General features: G+C 54.0%; 4 protein-coding genes across 4 annotated transcripts; 2 read left to right on the top strand and 2 right to left on the bottom strand.

Annotated features, from left to right (window-relative positions):
- Positions 1 to 4,247: 4,247 nt before the first annotated feature.
- CORC01_07219 (uncharacterized protein) lies at positions 4,248 to 4,355 on the top strand (the record flags this gene model as incomplete). Its single annotated transcript, XM_022618857.1, has 1 exon — positions 4,248 to 4,355. One exon carries the CDS (start codon positions 4,248 to 4,250, stop codon positions 4,353 to 4,355), a length of 108 nt encoding a protein of 35 aa, XP_022474591.1.
- A 4,127-nt stretch (positions 4,356 to 8,482) lies between these two features.
- CORC01_07218 (uncharacterized protein) lies at positions 8,483 to 9,273 on the top strand (the record flags this gene model as incomplete). The annotated part of the gene is made up of 2 exons (XM_022618856.1): positions 8,483 to 9,119; positions 9,215 to 9,273. The coding sequence occupies 2 exons, from the start codon at positions 8,483 to 8,485 to the stop codon at positions 9,271 to 9,273; spliced, it is 696 nt and encodes a 231-aa protein (XP_022474590.1).
- A 1,344-nt stretch (positions 9,274 to 10,617) lies between these two features.
- CORC01_07217 (kelch domain-containing protein) lies at positions 10,618 to 12,249 on the bottom strand (the record flags this gene model as incomplete). The annotated part of the gene is made up of 1 exon (XM_022618855.1): positions 10,618 to 12,249. One exon carries the CDS (start codon positions 12,247 to 12,249, stop codon positions 10,618 to 10,620), a length of 1,632 nt encoding a protein of 543 aa, XP_022474589.1.
- A 5,669-nt stretch (positions 12,250 to 17,918) lies between these two features.
- CORC01_07216 (uncharacterized protein) lies at positions 17,919 to 19,754 on the bottom strand (the record flags this gene model as incomplete). The annotated part of the gene is made up of 1 exon (XM_022618854.1): positions 17,919 to 19,754. One exon carries the CDS (start codon positions 19,752 to 19,754, stop codon positions 17,919 to 17,921), a length of 1,836 nt encoding a protein of 611 aa, XP_022474588.1.
- Between the last annotated feature and the right edge of the window lie 5 nt (positions 19,755 to 19,759).

Below are 19,759 nucleotides of genomic sequence, written 5' to 3'. Positions count from 1 at the left end.
GGTTAAGGGCAGAAGCACGGAGGACGTCTGGGACACAAGTCGGGAAGGGGAAGGAAGGGGTTATGAATGAGAAGGCAAGCGGTATGATGGAACAGATGTGCATGCGTTGACTCGACTCAAGAACAAATCCGGGTTGTCCTGGCGCGAGAGGCAAGGTACTTGACCTGGTCAGGCCGGGCTCCAGGTTGATCGGTCCAAAGCACCTTGGGAGGGTATCTGTAGGATAGCTAAGGCAGAGCACGGAACTTGGAAGGCGCTTGGAAGGCGGTCCCTCGACGAAAGCTCGGCCGATGTTTGGGGGTAGGAAGGTTTTGGGGTCAGCAGCACCTCACTGTCTGTCTACCGTCTGTCGACTGTCTATCTACTGTCTGTCGCGGCTTGCTCATGATGGACTGCGGCCTGCCATCTATTACCACCTGCCCGAAGGTATATTCGTTCGTACTGGAGAAGGAGACAAAGGCAAAGCAAGAAGGCGAGAGGGGGACCAATAGTCTTGTCTCGGATTGGCAGGCACATCGATGCTGAGTCGCACCTTACCTTAGACTTTTGGCACACCCAATACCTCAGTAGGTACTTAGTCTCCCCTCCATCTGCCTCTCTCTCGCCCCCATTAGAACCGCATACAATGGGTCTGAGCCCGACTTCAGGCATAGGCGAGGCAGAGAAGGACGGAAGAACGCGGGCGAATGGCACTGGACCACACAAACACACACCCTAACGGCCGGTGACTATTAGTGTGACTCCTCGACGACGACAAATAGTGCGCTCAACGAACAAAGCATAAGCAAAGGCGTCCCAAGTGTCTGATCTGGTCCGATGTACCGGTCATCGACGTTTCCTGGGGTAGAGAGGCTGGCAATCCGCAAGACAGACAATTGCACCGTTTGTTTGGGGGGCGTGTGTGGCCTTGGCTTCGATATTGGTATTTGGGGTTCCATAGTGAGGTAAGGTAAGGTAGGACATCTTAGGTTGTAGAGACGGCACGAAGTACTTTGTACCTGCCTCCAAAGGTACCATTCCTCACCTCACCTCACCTCGCCTCAACTCACTGCAAACCTTCCCTTCCGTCGTTCGTGTCCCGACTCCATCAACTTCCGGGCTTCCATCGAGCTGGTATAAATAGGTAGGTACGTACTACGTAGTACGGTAAGCGCTCTTGCTCCGCATGAACGACGGAGGCGGCGACGACAGGAAGAAGGTAGGAGATGACACCGGGCAGGCAAGTGCGTCCTGGGTCAGACGATGATCGTCTCGACGAATGACATGGCCGGAAAAGGTAAGGTAATGGCCACGGGAAGGTATTCCACTCAAGGCAGGCGTGGCACGATCCACCGAGAAAGGAACAACAGACGAGGAAAAAGCAACAAACCGACCAGCTGGCGCCCCAGGGAATCTATATTCCACTCTTCCACGACTCCATCATCCCCCTTCCCACACTTGGAAGGCACGCATGGAGGGCAAGGAAGGTCAAAAAAGAAGCAATAATGAACAGGTGAAGACGAGGGCCTGCCTGCCTGCTTGCCTGCACCAATATTTCGCGCTTGCATCGAGGCGGATACGATACGGCAAGGTACGCAATGGCGGATATCCCTTTCTTTCATCGACGAATATTCATACAGCCTGGAATAAGTCAATTACACACCTTGTTCACCTCACGCTTCAATTCTTTTCCGCCGCCCACTGCCCTGGGCTGTACCGCTTTACCGCAGTCCACCTTGTTCGAGAGACAGAGACAAGTGTCGCTATATTGTGCTGTACGGTCATTGTTGGACGCTTCCCCGCTGGGCTGGATATCTCGTCGCCAAAGCCAAACCCACCACCTACTATACTGCATCGAACCGTTCCTAGATCAGCTTCTTGCCACACGGCCAGCGGCGTCCGTCAACATGTGCCGGCACCATCCCGGCCGGCCCCCAATTATGGTCCATTGGTCCCTTGGCCTCCCCTTTCGACACTACGTCCCGGACCAAGTTCTGCTGACGTCTGTCACAGGCTGTCCTAGCGCAACGACTTACATGATCCATGGTCAAACACCTCTTATCCACCCTCTATTTTCCGCTGTTCCCACCCAAGATAGCCCATTACTCTCCCAGAAAGGAAAGAGAGAGGGAAAAAAAACACGTTGAGCAGATATCAAAGGGGAGAAAATGAACCCCGTGTCAGAAAAGAAGGTCTCAAGCAGCAGAGGGGACGGAGCAGGATCAAACCGTTACGTGATCGACCCAGTCTCTTGGGGACGTTCTGGGAATCGGACAAGGTTATGGTTACTGTGTTTTAATGGACCCGTCAAGCCTGTCTGCCTGCTACACCCGCGTCGGGCCACATGAGTTGCCTACATTCGACGGATATGTACGTGGATCGCTGGGACTATTTCATCACCTCTCATCTCCTACACCGGGCACGATTCAGGATGCCAAACATGGAGCTGTAAGCCTGTCTGCTTCGAGTAACCCAGAGCGCTGGGTCGGAGTCCTATGAAAAAACGAAAGATCGGTCAAGCTGGCTGTTGGTACGATTGCAATACAGAATTGGCCTCAGCTGGGAGGCTGGTTGGTGGGTGAGCTGCGCCGGCCCTGCGCCTGATTGCCGACCAGGACGTCACCAGGCGCAGGCCAATCGCAGGTATCAATTATCCGACCATCGACGATGCCCCCAAACAACGTATACATCTTGGAGGCTATTACTCCGATTCGCCGCCCCCCCTCCCGCGGCTTGCCAGGCTTGTCCACACATGCGAGCGATGCGCCAAAAGACCCAATATTGATTTCCGTAGCAGTTTCTCATACAATTTGAGCTCCGCCAGATACGCCGGCCGGCAACAACGTCGAATCAGAAAATCACCGTCAGAAAGCCATGAATTGCCCAGAATTATTCTGCAGCGGTGGATCCCACGGTAGCGACGGATGGAGATGCCACAAGATGACTGGACAAGGCCGTCGCACAACCGCCTCTAAGCTCCTATGCTTGACTCATAGCCAGACATTTAGTGTCGGGGACAGGCCTGTTTGGCCACCCCATGCTCCATGTCAAAGTCCTGCACACATCGGCCGCTATCCGTCCTCGGTGATTGACCGTCTTCAATAACAAAGAAGAGATGCAAAATCGGCTTTGAAAAGTCGTGTGCATTTCGCTGAGAAGGCGAGCAAAAGCATGAGGCGACTAGAACAATTGCGGGGCTTTCCGAGGCGGCCGAGTCAACGGAGTATCCCAAGGTAGGAGGATACAGAAGGGGTTCCGAATCTTTGGTATGCCATCCATCATCACCACCGCGGCAACCCCCTTCAACGACGAGATTTATTCAGTCTGTCACTTATCACGGGGAGGGAGGAGAGATGCGCCTTGGGCCATGCCTGGTTCCAAGTTTACCTTCTACACAAATGACGACGGATGAGGGATTCTAAGCAAGGCGAAAGTTACATCCATGGAAATTCTCAGGAAGTCTGTGGGAACGTCGGAAAAGATAGTGGCAGAAACAGGGTCTTTCTCAGCTCTACAGCCTCCGGGGCCGCAGCGAGGAAGGCGGTCTGATCTTGCATGTCTGCTTTCGGGGTCCTGGGCAGGGTGCCTGACCCTCAACCTTTACCTCATGGTGGAGGCAATGGCACGCTGGCACGGCTAGGAACACGGTGCAGCGAATACATGCAGAAGCGGAACAGAAGCAACACTCCACCACCGACGCCGGTCCACTCCGGACCCGACGAATGACAGTTTCGACAATGGCACCCCCAAGGCCAAAGGCGCAGCCGAGTCCAGCATTGGGACGCCAGGTCTGTGCCTCGCTAGGATATCCCTGCTAGCCGCAACAGCTAAAACGAGCCTAACGCTCGCCGTGCACACCCTGTTGTATTTTCCCAGAATTCGCTCCCGCTCCGGGTGAAATTCACCGTCGCATGGGTGGGCTGCGCGAGGCACTTGACACTTTGCTACTCAGGGACATGGCTACTAGCGTTGGCTGGCAGGCAGAGGCAGAGGCTGGCAAACCCCAAAACCGCCTACGGGTAGTACGAACACCGCTTCTTAGCGTCGCATGCCTAAATCCCAATTTCGCCGACATTTTTGACCTGTCTCAGAGAGGAGCACCGTTTGTAACGAGCAGCCTATCGTCACTACGGATACCTCGCCCTTGAGAGGAAAGGCGGTGTGGGACGCTTCTCACGGACACTTTACCTACCACGGTGGACGACCGCCTACGATCTACAGCAATTCCGTGTAGTTACCCATACTCCCTGGCACATCAAGCATAGAACATGGGCAGGTTTGAGAAGACCGAGGCATTTCATTTCGCCTGCAGAATGGACGAGTTGCAGGAAGAGGAAGCTACGGACAAATTGGAACTTGGAAGAAACCGACTTTAGTTCGCAGCCGCGGGTAGCGAGAAACAACAAACGAATACACCATATGATATCCCAACGCCAAAGTACCACTGCAAACGACCCCCGTACGCGACACATCATTTCCCCGTCTGAAAAGCTTTGGGATAACCTTTCCACTTTGCTAGGGGCTCGCCGCAACCTTCATCTCAGACAAACACGCCATGAATCGGCAAAGCGTAGAACCACCCTTCCTGCCATGGTTTCCTCTCAAGACTCAAAGTCGACAGGCAACGTGGTGCAGGGCAGTGGTCCTAAAGAGCCGTGGTCCTCCAGGGCCTTGACTCGCTTGCAATGGTACTCAGATGAGGTGCACATGGGCCTCGAAGCGTGTGTGCCCGCAAGCCACCGGATCTCTATGCGATCTTGAGTTCACACCTCGATCTCGACCCCAATCCACTTCGCTCCTACGTACCTAGTCTGCATCTCGGCGATATGCCCCGCCGTTGGCTACATGCTTGTGATGGCCGTGGCCAGAAGCATCATGTTGCACGATTTCCTTCGTCGATCCTGTTCATCAAAACCGGCTTGCCTTCATCGTCTCCCCACCGACCCGACCAACCGTTGCAGAGAGCAATCCAAGATCTTGCGTACACATGGCTAACGAGCCACTAACACTGACACCACCACCCACACTTCACCCCGCAGGCACGGAGTCCTGAACACTCCTTGTGTTACATGACCCGGCCGAGATCGCGGAGACGGCAACGGTAACGTCAGCGTTTGTCCACCGTTCAACCGCCCACCTAGATGGCAAAATGCCAATGGCCAGGAACCGCAGCGGGGTAACGTCTGAAATGCCGCAATCTCGATACTACATGGCCGGCTGTCCATCACTCTTCACCGGCCCACCTGTGGATATCCATGGTTCTGCACACCATTGACGAGCCGATATTTCTCTCCTCGGGTAGGAGATTATTGCAAGTTCCGTGCCTTATTGCTATTGTGCCTTGTGGCTCCTTGTGGCTCCTAAACTCTTTGGCTGCATTTCCCTTGCCCACCAGTCATTACACACCAAATGGCATTTGGGAGATCCTGGGCTCTGGCATTACACCGCAATGTCCATCAACAGGATGGACTATCCAGAAAGACACTATCTCGCCGATTCCGAAGGGTCTCGAGCATAACTTCATGGGAGCTACTCTGCGAGTAAGGTCTGCTTTCAGATCCTTGGAAGGCCTCTGGTTTCAATGGTTGTTACCAAACTTTCTTCTTTGTCCTCGACATATGGGTATGGTGAAAAGAAGCCGAATTATTATGGGTAGGTACGTAATGTGTTTAAGGCCGTGCTCGCTTCAAGCGAATGACTCGGCGACAACCGATCTGAGAGCTTCGGACCGGAACTCGCCAAGGATGAAGCCTTGACGCGGTATTAGATTGAGAGGACATTGCTTCATTCGACCGAATAACGCAAGGGGTTGCCCTCAAACAGCCTCCGCACAATAATAGTCCATGATGCATGCATGAGGCATGATACAGATTGAAAGGGGCTCAGAGCCGAGAGCCAGCGGTTCAGATTACTATACGAATGAAGAAATGCTGTCGAAGGCGGGCATCGTTGGGGTTGACGGTACCGAGGAAGCACATATGCCGATGAAGGCGATCGTTCACACGAAAGAAGTGGCCTTGGGAGGCGTAGCAACGATTGAGATTCAAATGGTATGCCGTGGCTGCGAGTACGGATACTTCGTACACGCAAAAGCTAGCAGTCGCTCGGTGACTCGGGCTTTGTCTTGTCGGTGGCAGGCGGGAGCGCACAGAGGACCCTGACCCTAGCAAGGATCGTGGAAGGTTTCTAGAAGACGGTTCGGGCTGAAGAATGAGGCGCGCAGGAATCGCCCCCATCCATTTTACCAATACCGCGTGAGGACGGGCCTAAACTAATTTACTTGAAGGGGACCTAGACCTTGTCTGTGATCTCGTTTGCAACCTACTGTGGTACACACTCAGTCTATGTGCAATGGAGCAGGCCATCATCCAACCAGCGGTGAGGATTACGGGACATATCTCACATCTGTATGCAACGCATAATAGCAAGGACCCTGAATCGGGGGGCAGGAGCTCTGTTCCATGTGGATATTGGTAGACTGCATGACTTGGACCCTGAGTATCTCTAGAAGCTTTGAAACAGAAGAGCACCCGAAACTCGACGAGAGTTGAGCTCTGGAATTTGGCCTCCTATAATCTTGCGCCTTTGTACCAACTGTACCGCCGCTATCATGCTGAGAAAGCATGTGGGTTTGGCCGGTTTGGCATCACTGTGACGCGGTGATGGGATGAGTTTTCGCTCACCGCCTCTAAATGCTCGTCCATACACCTCCAAGAGGTGTTACTTGACGACATTACACACGACGTTCGCTTGAGGTTGGTCTTGCGAAGCTGTGAACTAGCATCACGGGCTTTCTGGGGCATCTACAAGCGCCATTCTCTACGGGAATACACCGAACACGCCAGGAAAAGCCTCGCAATCGCTTGAGAGCAACTTTTTGCTGTCCAACAATGATGCTAGGGAAGAGCGAACGACGGTTGGAGCCAGCTGACATCCTCGCTAGAAGCTTTTCCAATTGTTGCAAACCACCCTCTAATATGACCGGACCCTGAACCTCCCACTTGCGGATTGAGACCAGCTCACCACTACTGCGGAGTGGTCAAGGTGTTCGAAAGACGAGCATCTAGGCGGCCCATCCCTGGGACATACACTTTGATTTTGGACTACACTATTCTGCATGCGTCTGTCTAGCGCACAAATCTAAGAGAAGGTAATGGTGAATGTGAGCAAAAGTGGTGCCAGAAGTGCAGATCAGGTTTGGACGGAACATCAGGCCACTCTCATCCTTATTACAGAGAGCATCTGGCGACTATTCGTACCTGGCTTCTTGTCCAACAGGATAAGCGTAGGCGGATATTATGGGGCTCCGGGCTAGGCGTTCGGGTGCGGCCGGTGAGAAAAAGGGGCCGTTTTCTCTGCAGTCACCAAAGGATCTTCCTCCCGTCAGGTCGGATTTGCTGGCCTTGAAAGGCAGCTTCTCTTGCCGGGCGCTCAGGCCCGACAAGCACGGGGAAGCTGGACAGCTGGGTCCCCAATCCGAGGCCGACATTCCCGTCATCAAGAATTCAGTGTGGACATAAGTCGGCGATCCCAAGGTCCGCAACTGAATGATCCCCGATACGCGAGTATGTTCACAGCAGCGTCTGCTCGAAGCTTCGGGGGCGGCCAGGCGTTCGGCGTTTGAAATCCCATAATTAACTGGAGCCTCGAGCAAACGGCGAAAATAGGGAACCCTGCCAAAGTGGTCAGACTGACGACCGACTGGAATGTGCGACGCCTCGTCCGGTTGTAGTGCCTGTGAGGAAAACGACGGCCAATCAGAGAAGACAAGATTGTTCTCTCTCTGCTTACTCATAAGCTGCGGAAATTTCTCGGTGTTTGCTGAGTGAGGAACGCTGCGGCAGGGCTCTATACTGAGAGGCCGGCCGCTGGAAAAGCCGCTATGCGGTGCCGCGAGGCGCTGCTCAGGGCAGGGGAAAAAGGTGCAGGACGGCAAAGACCGGACAGCAAGGGTCCATTACATCATGCCGTAGCGACGACCTCATGGCACGATTTTGGGTCCCATGAGAGCTTTTTTTCGCCCACGCGGCGTCCCATCCACCAGGTTTTCAATCCCCGTTCGGATCTGTCATCAGCTTTGACAATTCCGTTCACTGGATATAAGGCCATTGACACTCGTCTTCAATGTTGAGGATTTGTTACCAGCTGTTCAGATTATCCACCGAGAGACAATCCACTGGGACCGAGAGCTCTAGGTAACCAAGCGAAAACGAGCACCAGCACCAAGCTTTACCTCTCTGAATTAAACCCCATCAAAGGTAGCTTCGAATCACTACCCGTCATCCATCCATCACCAGCCACATCGTAATTACGACATCACTCTCTCCACGACCACCCGCTCAGATCTCGACAACACCAAAACGCACAAGGCTGCGCACCTAAATCACCTCTTGCAGCATCAACCTTTTTCTTTCCCTCTGAAGGAAAACATCCGTCCCCCTTGCTACGGCTCGAAGCTCCACATTTTTGCACACCAAATAGACACCTTCCACAAACCGCAATCATGAAGATCCTCAGCAAAGAAGAGGAGGCCGAGCACTACAGCGTCGTCGTCAAAGCCGGCCTCATCGGCGGCACGGCCGGCCTTGCCGTCGGTCTCGGAGGTGTCCTCTTCGCATCCAAGCGCTACCCGTCCTTCCGCCAGCTCACCCTGCCGTTCCGCTCCTTCCTCGTCACCTCTGCCGCGACATTTGGCGCCATCGTCCACGCCGACCGCGAGTCCATCCGCTACGGCAAGGAAAAGGACCCCATGTTTGGATATCAGGACGCGACAGCGCGCGCCATCGCCGAGGCTAAAGCCAACGAAACGCAGATGCAGAAGTTCACCGAGTGGGGTCGCGAGAACAGATACTCCATCGTCTTCGCCTCCTGGCTTGCGTCCATGGGCGTCGCGCTCGCCATCGTCGGCAAGGACAAGTACCTCACCGGCGCTCAGAAGCTCGTCCAGGCCCGTGTGTATGCCCAGGCTCTCGCCGTCGTCATGCTCGTCATCACCGCCGCCTTTGAGATGCAAGACGCCAAGACCGGCGCAGGCCGGTGGGAAACGGTCATGATCATCGACCCCGAAGACCCGGAGCACAAGCACCTCATTGAGAAGAAGATTCACAAGGAGGAGTACGAGGGTCAGGACTTGTGGAAGGGTAAGTCAACATCAACCTATCTCCCCGCCGGTGGGGGGGACAATCATGTTCCCCACCCCCCGTGTCGGAGCTCTTACTGACATGTCTGTCAATAGATATGGTCGCTGCCGAGGAGCGCCGCATCGCTGCCCGCAAGGCTTCTGAGCACAAGTAAACGTGCAAACATCACACGACTAACCACAACGACTCATCACCCATCCGCTCATCCAACTATTCCATGGCTTTATGCAGGTCCTTATGCGATTATTTCTCTCATCATTTCCTATGTCGCGTGGCAAAGTTCCCGAAAATTATCCCTCGGAGAGGGAGATGGTAGCTTGGCGGGTTATTTATCTTGCATTGCCGGCGTTTGTTTCAATGGAGAGGCGTTGATGATGACCGGCCACGGCCTGGTCATATGGCACTGCCGATGACGGTTTCTTCAATGTTACGAGATGGGAGAGAGACTACAATGGCAAGCAACAATCAGACGGGCTTGCTAAGTCTGTGTATCAATCTGGCGATTTCATCAGTCTACATTTACCAGCAACATTGAATACAGTTTCTACGTAATCTCGAAACCTAATATAATCCTAGACCACCTAACCCCGTGAGTGTGTGTAAGCGGCAGCAGCGACAATTCGTTCCCGCCTAGTGAAATTGCACCACTTGGTGGCGTGACCCCGACATGAAGCCATACTTCTGTGTAGCAGCTCCCCTACCCAAACGATTGGAATCTCAAGCCACACGATTATATTTTCGAGGCCATCAATGTCAAACGAAAGCGCCCGTTATCGGTTTCGTTCCATCGGAGAGAGTATCCTGAGGGATGGGGGGGATGAGAAGTCACTAGCTACTTTACTCAGGTTACGGGGGGGCAAGCTCCCGTGATCCTTGGCGGAGCACCACACTACGTAGGTTTTTCCCCGACCTTAGTCCCAGAGTCCAACTTGTCTCCAATTCAGTCTTCGTATTGGACTGGCACAAACTGACCCCAAATGATCATCGAGAACAACTCCTTGCTGGGATGACGTAGGCACCTCTCCGCATCAAACCTCGCAGAACGGGTACGGCCCAGAACACCGAGATTCGCGAGTCAGTCACGGAGTGCGCCGTCGACCCGGCATCCCACAATGATAGATAAGAACACCGGTGTTACATGGTGGACCATATCGAGATCTCACAATTACGGAATCGTCACGTCACACAATGATAGATAAGCGAAGGGCAAAGAAATGTTGAAACTAGAGTACTACTATGTTCAACAATTCTGTCTGATAAAATAAGATAAAAGAATAACGCTTGGCTGCCCACCCGCCTGAAATTTTAATGAAGCCGTTCCGTCATCAAGCATAGGTAACTGTAGATAAGGAGATTTCGGGAAGCCTTGCTGCCTTGGGAAAACGACATGCAAAAGTTGGGGGAACAGATCAAACCAGATTACGGTATGATAAACAAGATGACATGAGTTTTTTTTTTCGGAACGCGATAACAACGGCGGACCACCAGACTGTGAACCTCAGACCTCAATGGTGAAGTGGCTAATTTGTGAATAATATGCGTGCACAGCCAGCTCCAACATCCAAACATCGCTAAACACTTCACTGCCGTCAAACCCACCAATGATGAACAGACGACTGTCGTACAGCACGGTGCCGTGGTATCCGCGGCCGCTAGGCGGAAGGCCGTAGACGCGCCGGCGATCCCAAGTCATTGTGACGAGGTTGAGCAGGAGGACATCGTTGGAATACTCGTTGCCGTCGTGTCCACCAATAATGAATAGATAGGAGCCTACGAGGGTGGCCGTGTGCGATAGGCGGCGGTAGGTCTGAGGTATGGAAACGGCCTTCCAGATATGAGCGTCGACGTCGTAGACCCACACATCGTTGAAGCACTCGCCGCCATCGGAGCCGCCAAAGATAATGAGCTTGCTGCCCACCATGTTGGCGGTGTGGTAGCCGCGGGGTTTCGGGCGAGTTTCCCGGACGCCCGGGGGCGGGGCCCGCTCGGGCCCGGAGACAAGCTTCCAGGACATCTTGTTCATGTCGCTGACGTCGAGCCTCCAGACATCGTTGAGGGCGCGAACCCCGTCGCCGCCTCCAAAGATGTAGATGCCGTTCTTGTAGAGGCAGGCCGTGTGTGCACGACGTTTGGAGGGGACACGATCGCCTATAATCTTTGGCCTGTGCCACCTGAAATTTGTCGTATCAAGAACGTAAATATCGTTATAGTACGCAGGCCCGTCGCCACCGCCAAATATCACAAGTTTCTTGCCGACAGCAGTGCAAGTCATTGCGCGCAGTGGCACAGGGATCTCGCCGGTGACGTGCGGTACGGACCAGTAAAAGGCATCTGCATCAAAGACGTAGAGCTCGTTAAAACAGGCGCGGGAGTCGCAGCCCCCAAATACGAATATGTTGGATCCGACGAGCGTGGTCGTATGGGCACGCAGTGATGTATGGGGAGCCCCTGAGACGGGCGCTCGCGACCAGTACATGCCTGATGAGGGAGCCGGAGGTACATCTGGCGCAGTCTTTGGATCCTGGAGGGGCGGAAAGGGGATATGTTGACCTTTGGGGGCGGATCTCGAGGAGACCGTTGTAGAGAGCTGGCGTGTTGAGGATGACGAGAGGGGAAGTGAAGGCTTTCCGGCTATGGCGGACGTGGAGCGCATGGCTATAGGACGGCGGCCGTCGCGGTCGGAGCCGGGGCCTCCGGTGGACTCGGAGCCATCGTTGCTGTTCAGGGTTGTGGCATCGCTAGCAGTATTACTCGGCCGGAAGGACGGCGGTGGAGGTCTGGGGGTATTCGCGCTTGTGGGTGTCGTACGAGACTGTTGTGAGGCCTGAGCCTGCGACGCCGACTGGGAGCGCTGGCGGATAGAGAGTTCGGAAGGTTTACGGCGGCGGTCCTGGCTCTTGGAGGCGAGGTGGCCGGGCGTGTGGGAACGTGGGATTATGGGGCCTCCCGGGGCGGAGGGGGCACGGCGATGCTGTTCGACGTCGCGGTCGCTGAAGTCCTCGACATGATCGGGCACGCTCGGTGGTGAGGGGCGCGGATCGTTGGGCGGAGAGATCTTTTGGGAGCGGACAACCTTGGACTTGAGGGGGGACCGGGGGTTCTTGTCCGAGGACCTGGCCGAATCAGCCATGGTTCGGCGGGGGAATGGTCATTGCCCCCCTCTCGCGAGGATGTGGATGATTGCCCGGGGGGGTCGGTCTTTGGAAAAGGCGATTGCGGTTCGAGGGAGCGAGATGGTGTGGGAAGAGATGGCACAAAGCAGGTGATACTTTGGGCCAATTGGCAAGGCCAGGTCGTCGAGAGAGCTATTATTCGGGAGCAGGCTGGCGGATGTGCGCCGGGGCTTCGGGGCTTGAGTCGACAAGGAGATTTGGTTACTTGGGACGTCGAGGGTTGCGTTGCAGTTGCAGTGTCGTTGGATGACTCGAGGTTTGTGTGGTTTGCTGCAAGGTACGTGACGTGTATCCGTAGTTCGGTTGCAGAACGCCAGGTAGAGCAGAGAACTGGAGTGCAGCCGCAAAAAAAGAGATCCACTCTCGTCTTGTTCCCAAGCTCGGGTCCCAAGGAAGGCTGTAATGCTGGTTGTAGTACAAAGTATTGTTACTGGAGAACGGACGTGAGCTGGCAGGGTAAGGTGCGTCGGGAAGGCAAGGCACGACCTCGGTGACGGGGCCTTGTTAGTGCGGTTACTGGCAGTCAGCGTGGTGCTCCCCTTGTTAGATACCATGGTTTAAGCCTTGAGATGAGGTAATGGAAGGCACTTTGCTGGAGCAGCATCTACCATTGGCTCCGCCCCTTCCCTGGGCTCCGAGGGCTAGAAGGGCTGGAAGGGCTGGAAGGGCTGGAAGGGCTGGCCTCTGGTCCCTGAGTAATTCCACCCACGCATCACTAGTCTTCTTACGGCATCCCCCTCGCCAAAGCCAAGCACGGGCCATCTCCGGCCCCTGCATTGGGCTGCCGTTCTCCTCTGCTGTTCCGCGCAACTGTAACCACCCTTCAGGGCATGTTAAGGCTTTCCAGCCAGTTTCCAGCCAGGGTGGGAGTGATAGATCGCATAAGGCCACATGTGCTCCCCTCCGGCCGTCATAGCGCCGCCACCCACCGACGAACAATCCGACAGGCTTACTTCACTACTTCACATGTTCGCTTCTAGATACTCAGCATCATGCCACATCATATGTGAGGCTCCGAGCCCTCATGCAACATCTTGCCCTACAGACACCGTCTCTCCTTCAATATGCTGTACACGGGGATCGGGTGGGCTTGTGTCCGCATCCGCAAAGAATCGCGAGTGCAATTGAGGAAAAAAGCATGATCCCTTACGGCAACACTCCACCACAAACACAAACGTCTTACAAAATGCGTCCCCCAGATAGCTTCTCTACTAGTGCCTTGGTTGCCCGGTATCCGTACTTCTACATTACTGTATATTCGTACCCATGAAAACCTGGACTGAACCAAACTCAATTTGACCTGCCAAATTATCGACTCCAGTCACAATTCTTTCCGCCCATTTAAACACCATTGACAGGCTATGCTTCGCTAGGTAAAGGTCCCTCGATTTTGCTATTACCATATATTACTTTATATATCCAAGCAGCATCACCAAGGTAAAGTCATGGTCAACGAATCGTCACAGTATATATCCAGATCTCTTAGCACGCCTCACGGGGTTACTCTCCTCCAATGTCGCAGAACAACGCCCTACAGCTAACGAGCTCATCAGAGCCGTCGAGGAGAATGTCACTGATGTGAATTACCGGTCGAATTAACTGGACATTGTTGTAGACTGTATGAATTACCGCAATGGCCCGAGGCCGCCCGGTCTCGTTCAACTGGGTGAGCAAACATTTTCAACAGCACCCCTCCCCCTTTCTCTTGACGGGGAGGAGGATTTTGGGGTCATAACAGTTCCGGCCGCATCTTCTGAGATACATTGCTGCCGGCGATGGGCCATATGCGACCCCAACACTCCACCACCAAGACCCGGACCTGGACTCGAATTTCGAACCTAGACTGAAAATTGAGATGGCCGTGTTTCCTAGTTTTGCAGAAGCTCTAACATGTCTCGGCATTCACTAGACTCTTTTCCTAAACTAGCTATCATCTCGACTTCACAATGAGACTGAGCCATTAACTCCCAGTGTCACCTAGCGAGGAGAAATTCTGCTCAACGTCAATCACGCCACCACTCGGGCATTGAAGGGATCACAAATCGGGTTTCCTATCGGGATAAAGCTATCTTTTGCCGTAATGGCATCCTTTGTGTGAGACAATGGACCTTCTCTTTAGCCGACAGCACAAGAGTTCGGCCAGCTGCAAGTGGGACTCCCGCAACCAACTCCTTTGGCCGGCTGGGCCGCCAAAGTCCACAACGTCATCTCAAGTTGATGGGTTAGACAAGAAACCTTAACATTTGAAGCCTTTCCTTATCAGAACGGGAGGCAAGTCGTGCCCCTCTTTTGGTTGAGATTCCACAGGACTAGGCAAAGAGTAACATGATTGGGATTGGCGTGACGCAACTGCTTTGAGGGGGCCTGTATCAATCAAGGAAGTCTAACATTTTCGGCGATTCAAGAAGGGGTGTGAGTGCGTCCAGTGTGCCACATTACGGTTCACCAACCGTCAACTCTCACAGAAACGGTAAGTATGCAAGGCCAGAAGTTCCGAGAAGCTGTTGTCAACCCGCTCGGATAGGACCCCTTGCAACGACGGCATTCCATTCCCAGGGTGCTGAGAACTCTTTTCCAGGATGGCTTGAGGAGGAGTGATCAGGGAGTTTGCGAGGGGCGTCAGTGGAGTTCAGAACCCACAGGGGAAGTTGGGATTGGAGTTCCTTGGGTTGGAGGAGAAGTTGCGCCACATCTGTCATCTTCTCCGATGCACGATACGAATACATGATTCAAGTCCCGGATCTTTTTCCTGCCTGCCAAGATCGGGGGAAGTCTGGCCTGAGCCAAGCACGTGGGCGAGAAACCCACCATATCCCACCGCCAATCTGGTTGAGGGACATTTTGAGCCCCGATATGATATCTGACTTGCGTCATTGCCTCTCCAGCTCTGTCGAGTATGACGAATGAACAACCAGGAACGGGGAATCCATTCGACGAACAGTTCGGATCCCGGAGATCTCGTAATCTCCTTTCACGACTCGGGGCTCGCAGTCGCATCAAGTTGTTCTTGAGGAAACGTTCCACTCTCTCCTTGTAGCGTAGTATTGGGAGAAGACATTCGCAAGCTCAGCAGGTCTGGTCAGTCAAGAGGGACAGGAGCTTGATGATAGAGCCAAGATCGAAGATATCGAGTACATCAATGTCTCGAATACCGGATGTACTATCTATCTCTGAGGCTATAGCGAGGCCCCCAAACAAGCAAGGGTCTTCAGCCAAGCCCCGACAGAGCATCTCTCCATCCTTCCAGAATCGATGAACTCCGAAAGGATCGATCAATGTCATCTAAACCCACACCATTCTAAACATTGACACTAACATGCGACCATCCTACTCCGGTTCTCCGGAGATACAATGCCGGTGCTCCGGAGATGCAATACCGGTGGGTAGTATGTTATTGGTGTTTGTGATGGTGGCAGTGGTTAGCTCGAGATCCCAGCACCAGGAAGGCCGGATAATGTCCATCCGACAACCCGGGTGCCTTTGCGAAGTCGGTGGTGGCGCCAGTCCAGTCAGCTGCGCGGCACACAAAAGATGGGCTAGTCCATGGAACTAGACAAGAGTCCAAGACCGCAACGCCAAACTCCAAAGCCAGCCGGGATTCGCATCTAGGGGCAGAGACGAACTGGTCGGGTTTCTGACACAGTATGCGAGCCGAGCCCTGACTCGCTCGAGGTGGTATTTCGGATGAGGCTCGGTCGGCAGACACGCCGACGTTCGGGGGTAGGCCCGGTGCTGTGGGCCACGAGAGGCGCTAGGAGTTGACTGGCATGTTGCAACAAGTGGGGCCTATTGGTGGTCAAGCAAGTTCATTAGCAATTGGCTGCGAAAATGTTCAGACTCCGATATGGTGTAGTGGCCAACATGATGCCCTCTCATTGCGTGAAAGGTTAGGCATAGCCCCGAGTTCGATTCTCGGTTTCGGAATTTTTGCTGTTTGCTTTGATCTGCCTACTTACACGCTCGTCTCCGGCCAAAGCAGACGTTCGATAGATAGATAGTATGCTGCAGGTTTGTTTTCTAATTAACTGAATGTATATAATATACATATATAATATCTCGACATTGTTTTGCTCGTGCCTCGCTCGCGTCGTCTCAGGGATAGCCCACATGAACACCTTTGCCACGCAAAGCTCTCACATGCGACCACACCCACTGGAGAACTCGGGATCCCGTCCGCTCTCCCATCGATAAACCAGCGAGGGCCGGAGTAGTAGTCGGGTCGGAGACGACCGGCGAATGCCTGGTGTTGCATGTATATTTTGTCTCCGATGTCTTTTTGCGGCTTGTACGTATGTTGTGAGACCAAATCAGGTTCAGAGGGGAAGAAAGAGAGAGAGAGAGGTCTTTCATATGATGGATGGTGTGTCAGTGCGGATCTTTTGTCATCTCCGCCGAAGGTAGTGAGTATACTGAATTTTCGAAAAGGGGCCAACGTTTCACGATAGACGAGCCTCGCTACTACTAGTACAACGTGAGACTGCGTGGTTGGTGAGTCGTTCTCAGACCATTAAGAACTTTCAAGGGAAACTGAGTATGTTCATTCGTCAAAACCTTTGAGAACAGTCTTGACCCTGTGATTTTGGTTGATGCCACTAGGCAGAAACTTCCCTAGTGATGTTGGCTGGTATTTGAACAGCTCTCTTCTCACCGCCCATCATAACATCCGCTGTCGAATAATAGGCTATGCCCCCCAGGCACAATCAACTGTTGGCAAGATCTGTAAGTGGGGGAGAACTTGACGAAGCTCGAAAGCTTGAATTCGCGGCAGCTGTTGGATCCAGTAACCACTCTTTCGGTTTCAACTTGGCATTGCTGCAGTGAAGTCTGATCTTTCTACGTCATCTAACGTGATGCGTAGTATTTAAATCTGTGTTCTATTATGAGGCACACAAAAAAACCTCAGCGCACCGTCATGCGATGTGCCGAGGTTAGGGGCATGGCAAAGCGGCACTGCATGCTTTCTCAATAGTGGCGAAATTGGCGTCCAGTCAGACTGGGCTCTCAAGTAGAGAACATGATGGTGCGAAGAGTATCTTTTCCCACTGTTACGATGCAGAGTATCAGCAGGGCGCCGAAGGTTAGTGGAATACTTGCTGATGATGGCCGAGTGGGATATACTATAGGCTAGCTTGGTCGCAACTTCGGCAGTGCTTGATTGAGGTGCTATTGTAGTTGTCTTGTAATCACCAAAGACATGTACTTAGTCTTGATTGAGGGCAAATACAAAAAATGGATGTGTTTCCTCGGGAAGTACGTGTACGAAGGCCCAAGAGGTAGCTTCATTGAAATACAGTTGAGTTGAGTCCGGGCCTGTTCTCCGCGGCTTCTATAATAGCCTCCCACTTCAGATCATGGCTTTTCTTCCCGAGGGAGGAAGGGGAAGGTTCGATTAGCCGTCGCAAAAGCATAGCCGAAGCTTGAGAAAACCATACACCAGCAGGCGGCACTGGGCCTTGCATGTATATTCCGCAACCCTGGAGGATATTTCCACATTATCTCCATTATACTGCTCCTTTTCCTGACCTTTTCCTGTCCACCCACAACCAAAACACACCGAATCGCTTTCCAGATGCACCCAGGTATCGACCCAAACGCCAGGCAACCCCCCACCCCTTTCAAGAAATGCTCAAACCATATCATAGCTCTCTGGAAACAAAATCGCATTCGCCATCCTAACCAGAGCCTTCTCCGTCGGGTTCCCCCCTTCCTTGTCCTCCCACGGCAGCAGCCCCATGGCTCTGAGCCCATCCTCCCCGCCCGCATCACTGACTTCCTGTGTCCCGGGGCGGCCCGTGTGCGTCGTCTCCCCCTTCCCGCCCCCAAAGTCCGGGCTCGGCTGACCCAGAAGAAACGCTTTCCGCTGGCGGGCGAGGTACAGCGCGTTCGTCTGCGTCAGGGGGCACGCCGGGATGTACATGATGGTCGCGGGTGCTGAAGACGTCGGCACCCTGTCGACTCCGTACACCATATCTGGGTGCCACACGACGTAGTCGCCCGGCAACACGGGTGGTATGCGCACGAGAGACTTGTCGAGCTGAAGATGTGGGTGGAGCGCCGAGTTAAGTTCTTGCGTATATGATGGTACGGCGCCTTGGATGATGCTCGTCTGGGCAAAGTCTAATGCCCAGTTCTCGCGCGCGAGAAAGCTGTGCGAACTTGGGGAGGGGTTGCGGGGCGAGAAAAAGGGGCGCAACAGGAAGTAGGCAGTGGCGAGCTGGAGCATGGGGCAGAGCAGGAGGGTGCCGTCGGCCGGATTGATGTCGGACATGGAAAGCCAGCCTTGGAACATGCGAAACATGCTGCACGAACCCGCGCCGTTGTAGAGGTCCGATGTCACTCTGAGCCGCGTGCTGCTGTCCCAAGGGTCGTAGTCCTCCCAATTTCCATCCCATATGCGCTGGTACGTGCCTGCGTTCCCATAACCGTCGCTCTCCCACCGCTCGACGCTGCCGCCGTCCATATGGGCATTTAGATGCCAGGCCTCGTCGCCCGGTGTTCGAATCCTTAGACGGTCAGCATATGCCACTGGCAGGTCGGCTACCACAGGAGCGTTAGGGTCTCGAGAGCGCCACAGGCGCATCAGGAACCGCTGCGCGGCTAGGACGTTGGGATGGGCTCGGCCCTTGATCTGCGATGGGGACCAGTAAATCCCGAACAGGTGCGGGTCGCGCGTCGGCCAGCTCTTGGTGTGCGGGTTCTCCGACAGATACATCTCCGTCTCTTCCCGCCAAGTATGGACCTCAGAGGCCGGTACAACATTGCGGATGATGGCACCACCTCGACGCCGGAGCTTGGCGGTGAACTCGGACACAAGGGAATGGTTTTGGAGCTCCGAAAAGTCAATGGTCGGGAAAATGTCAGACTTCCTGACACCGATGACTGCGATTTCGGCTCGAAGAGCTACTAACAAGCGTTCCCAAGACTTGACTATGGCGTGCTCCTTGCCAGCGACGAGGCTCCGTTTAATCAGAGCAAATCTCGGTGGAAGCGGGATGGGCCCGCCATCCTCGGTGAAGATTTCGTCGGCACGCATAAAGCCTCGTGGTTGATTGTCTAGAGCTATTGGAAAAGACTGTGACCAAAGCAGGCTTGGGGTATCAAAAGGTGAGAGGAATTGAGAGAGGAGGTCGTCGGGGATTGATGAGAAATCCAGGTCCGGCAGTTGCGACGTGTCATCGACTGGCCCAGATTCGTTTTGGAACATGTCGTCGTCCATCACGCGGTGCAAATAGCTATAAGGCACCGGGTGGTACCTGCAGAAGCTCCGTGTCGTGTAGTCGTCGCATGGGCGCGTTGGACCATGTTCCCAGAGCGATGGGATCGGGGCCCACCGCCGACTGGGTTCCGGGATCAAGATCACGCGGGGCCGGGAAAAGGTCGGATCGCCGCGGCTCAACGGTGGGGGACACTTCTCGTCGCTGACAGCGCTGCAGCCGGGCCGCTGTGCCGCCACAAGCCTCATCGAAC

The sequence above is a fragment of the Colletotrichum orchidophilum genome (genome assembly GCF_001831195.1).
Source record: "Colletotrichum orchidophilum strain IMI 309357 chromosome Unknown Scaffold_57.1, whole genome shotgun sequence".
Taxonomy (NCBI): Eukaryota; Fungi; Ascomycota; class Sordariomycetes; order Glomerellales; family Glomerellaceae; genus Colletotrichum; species Colletotrichum orchidophilum.
This window is presented reverse-complemented; position numbering and strand designations above follow the sequence as displayed.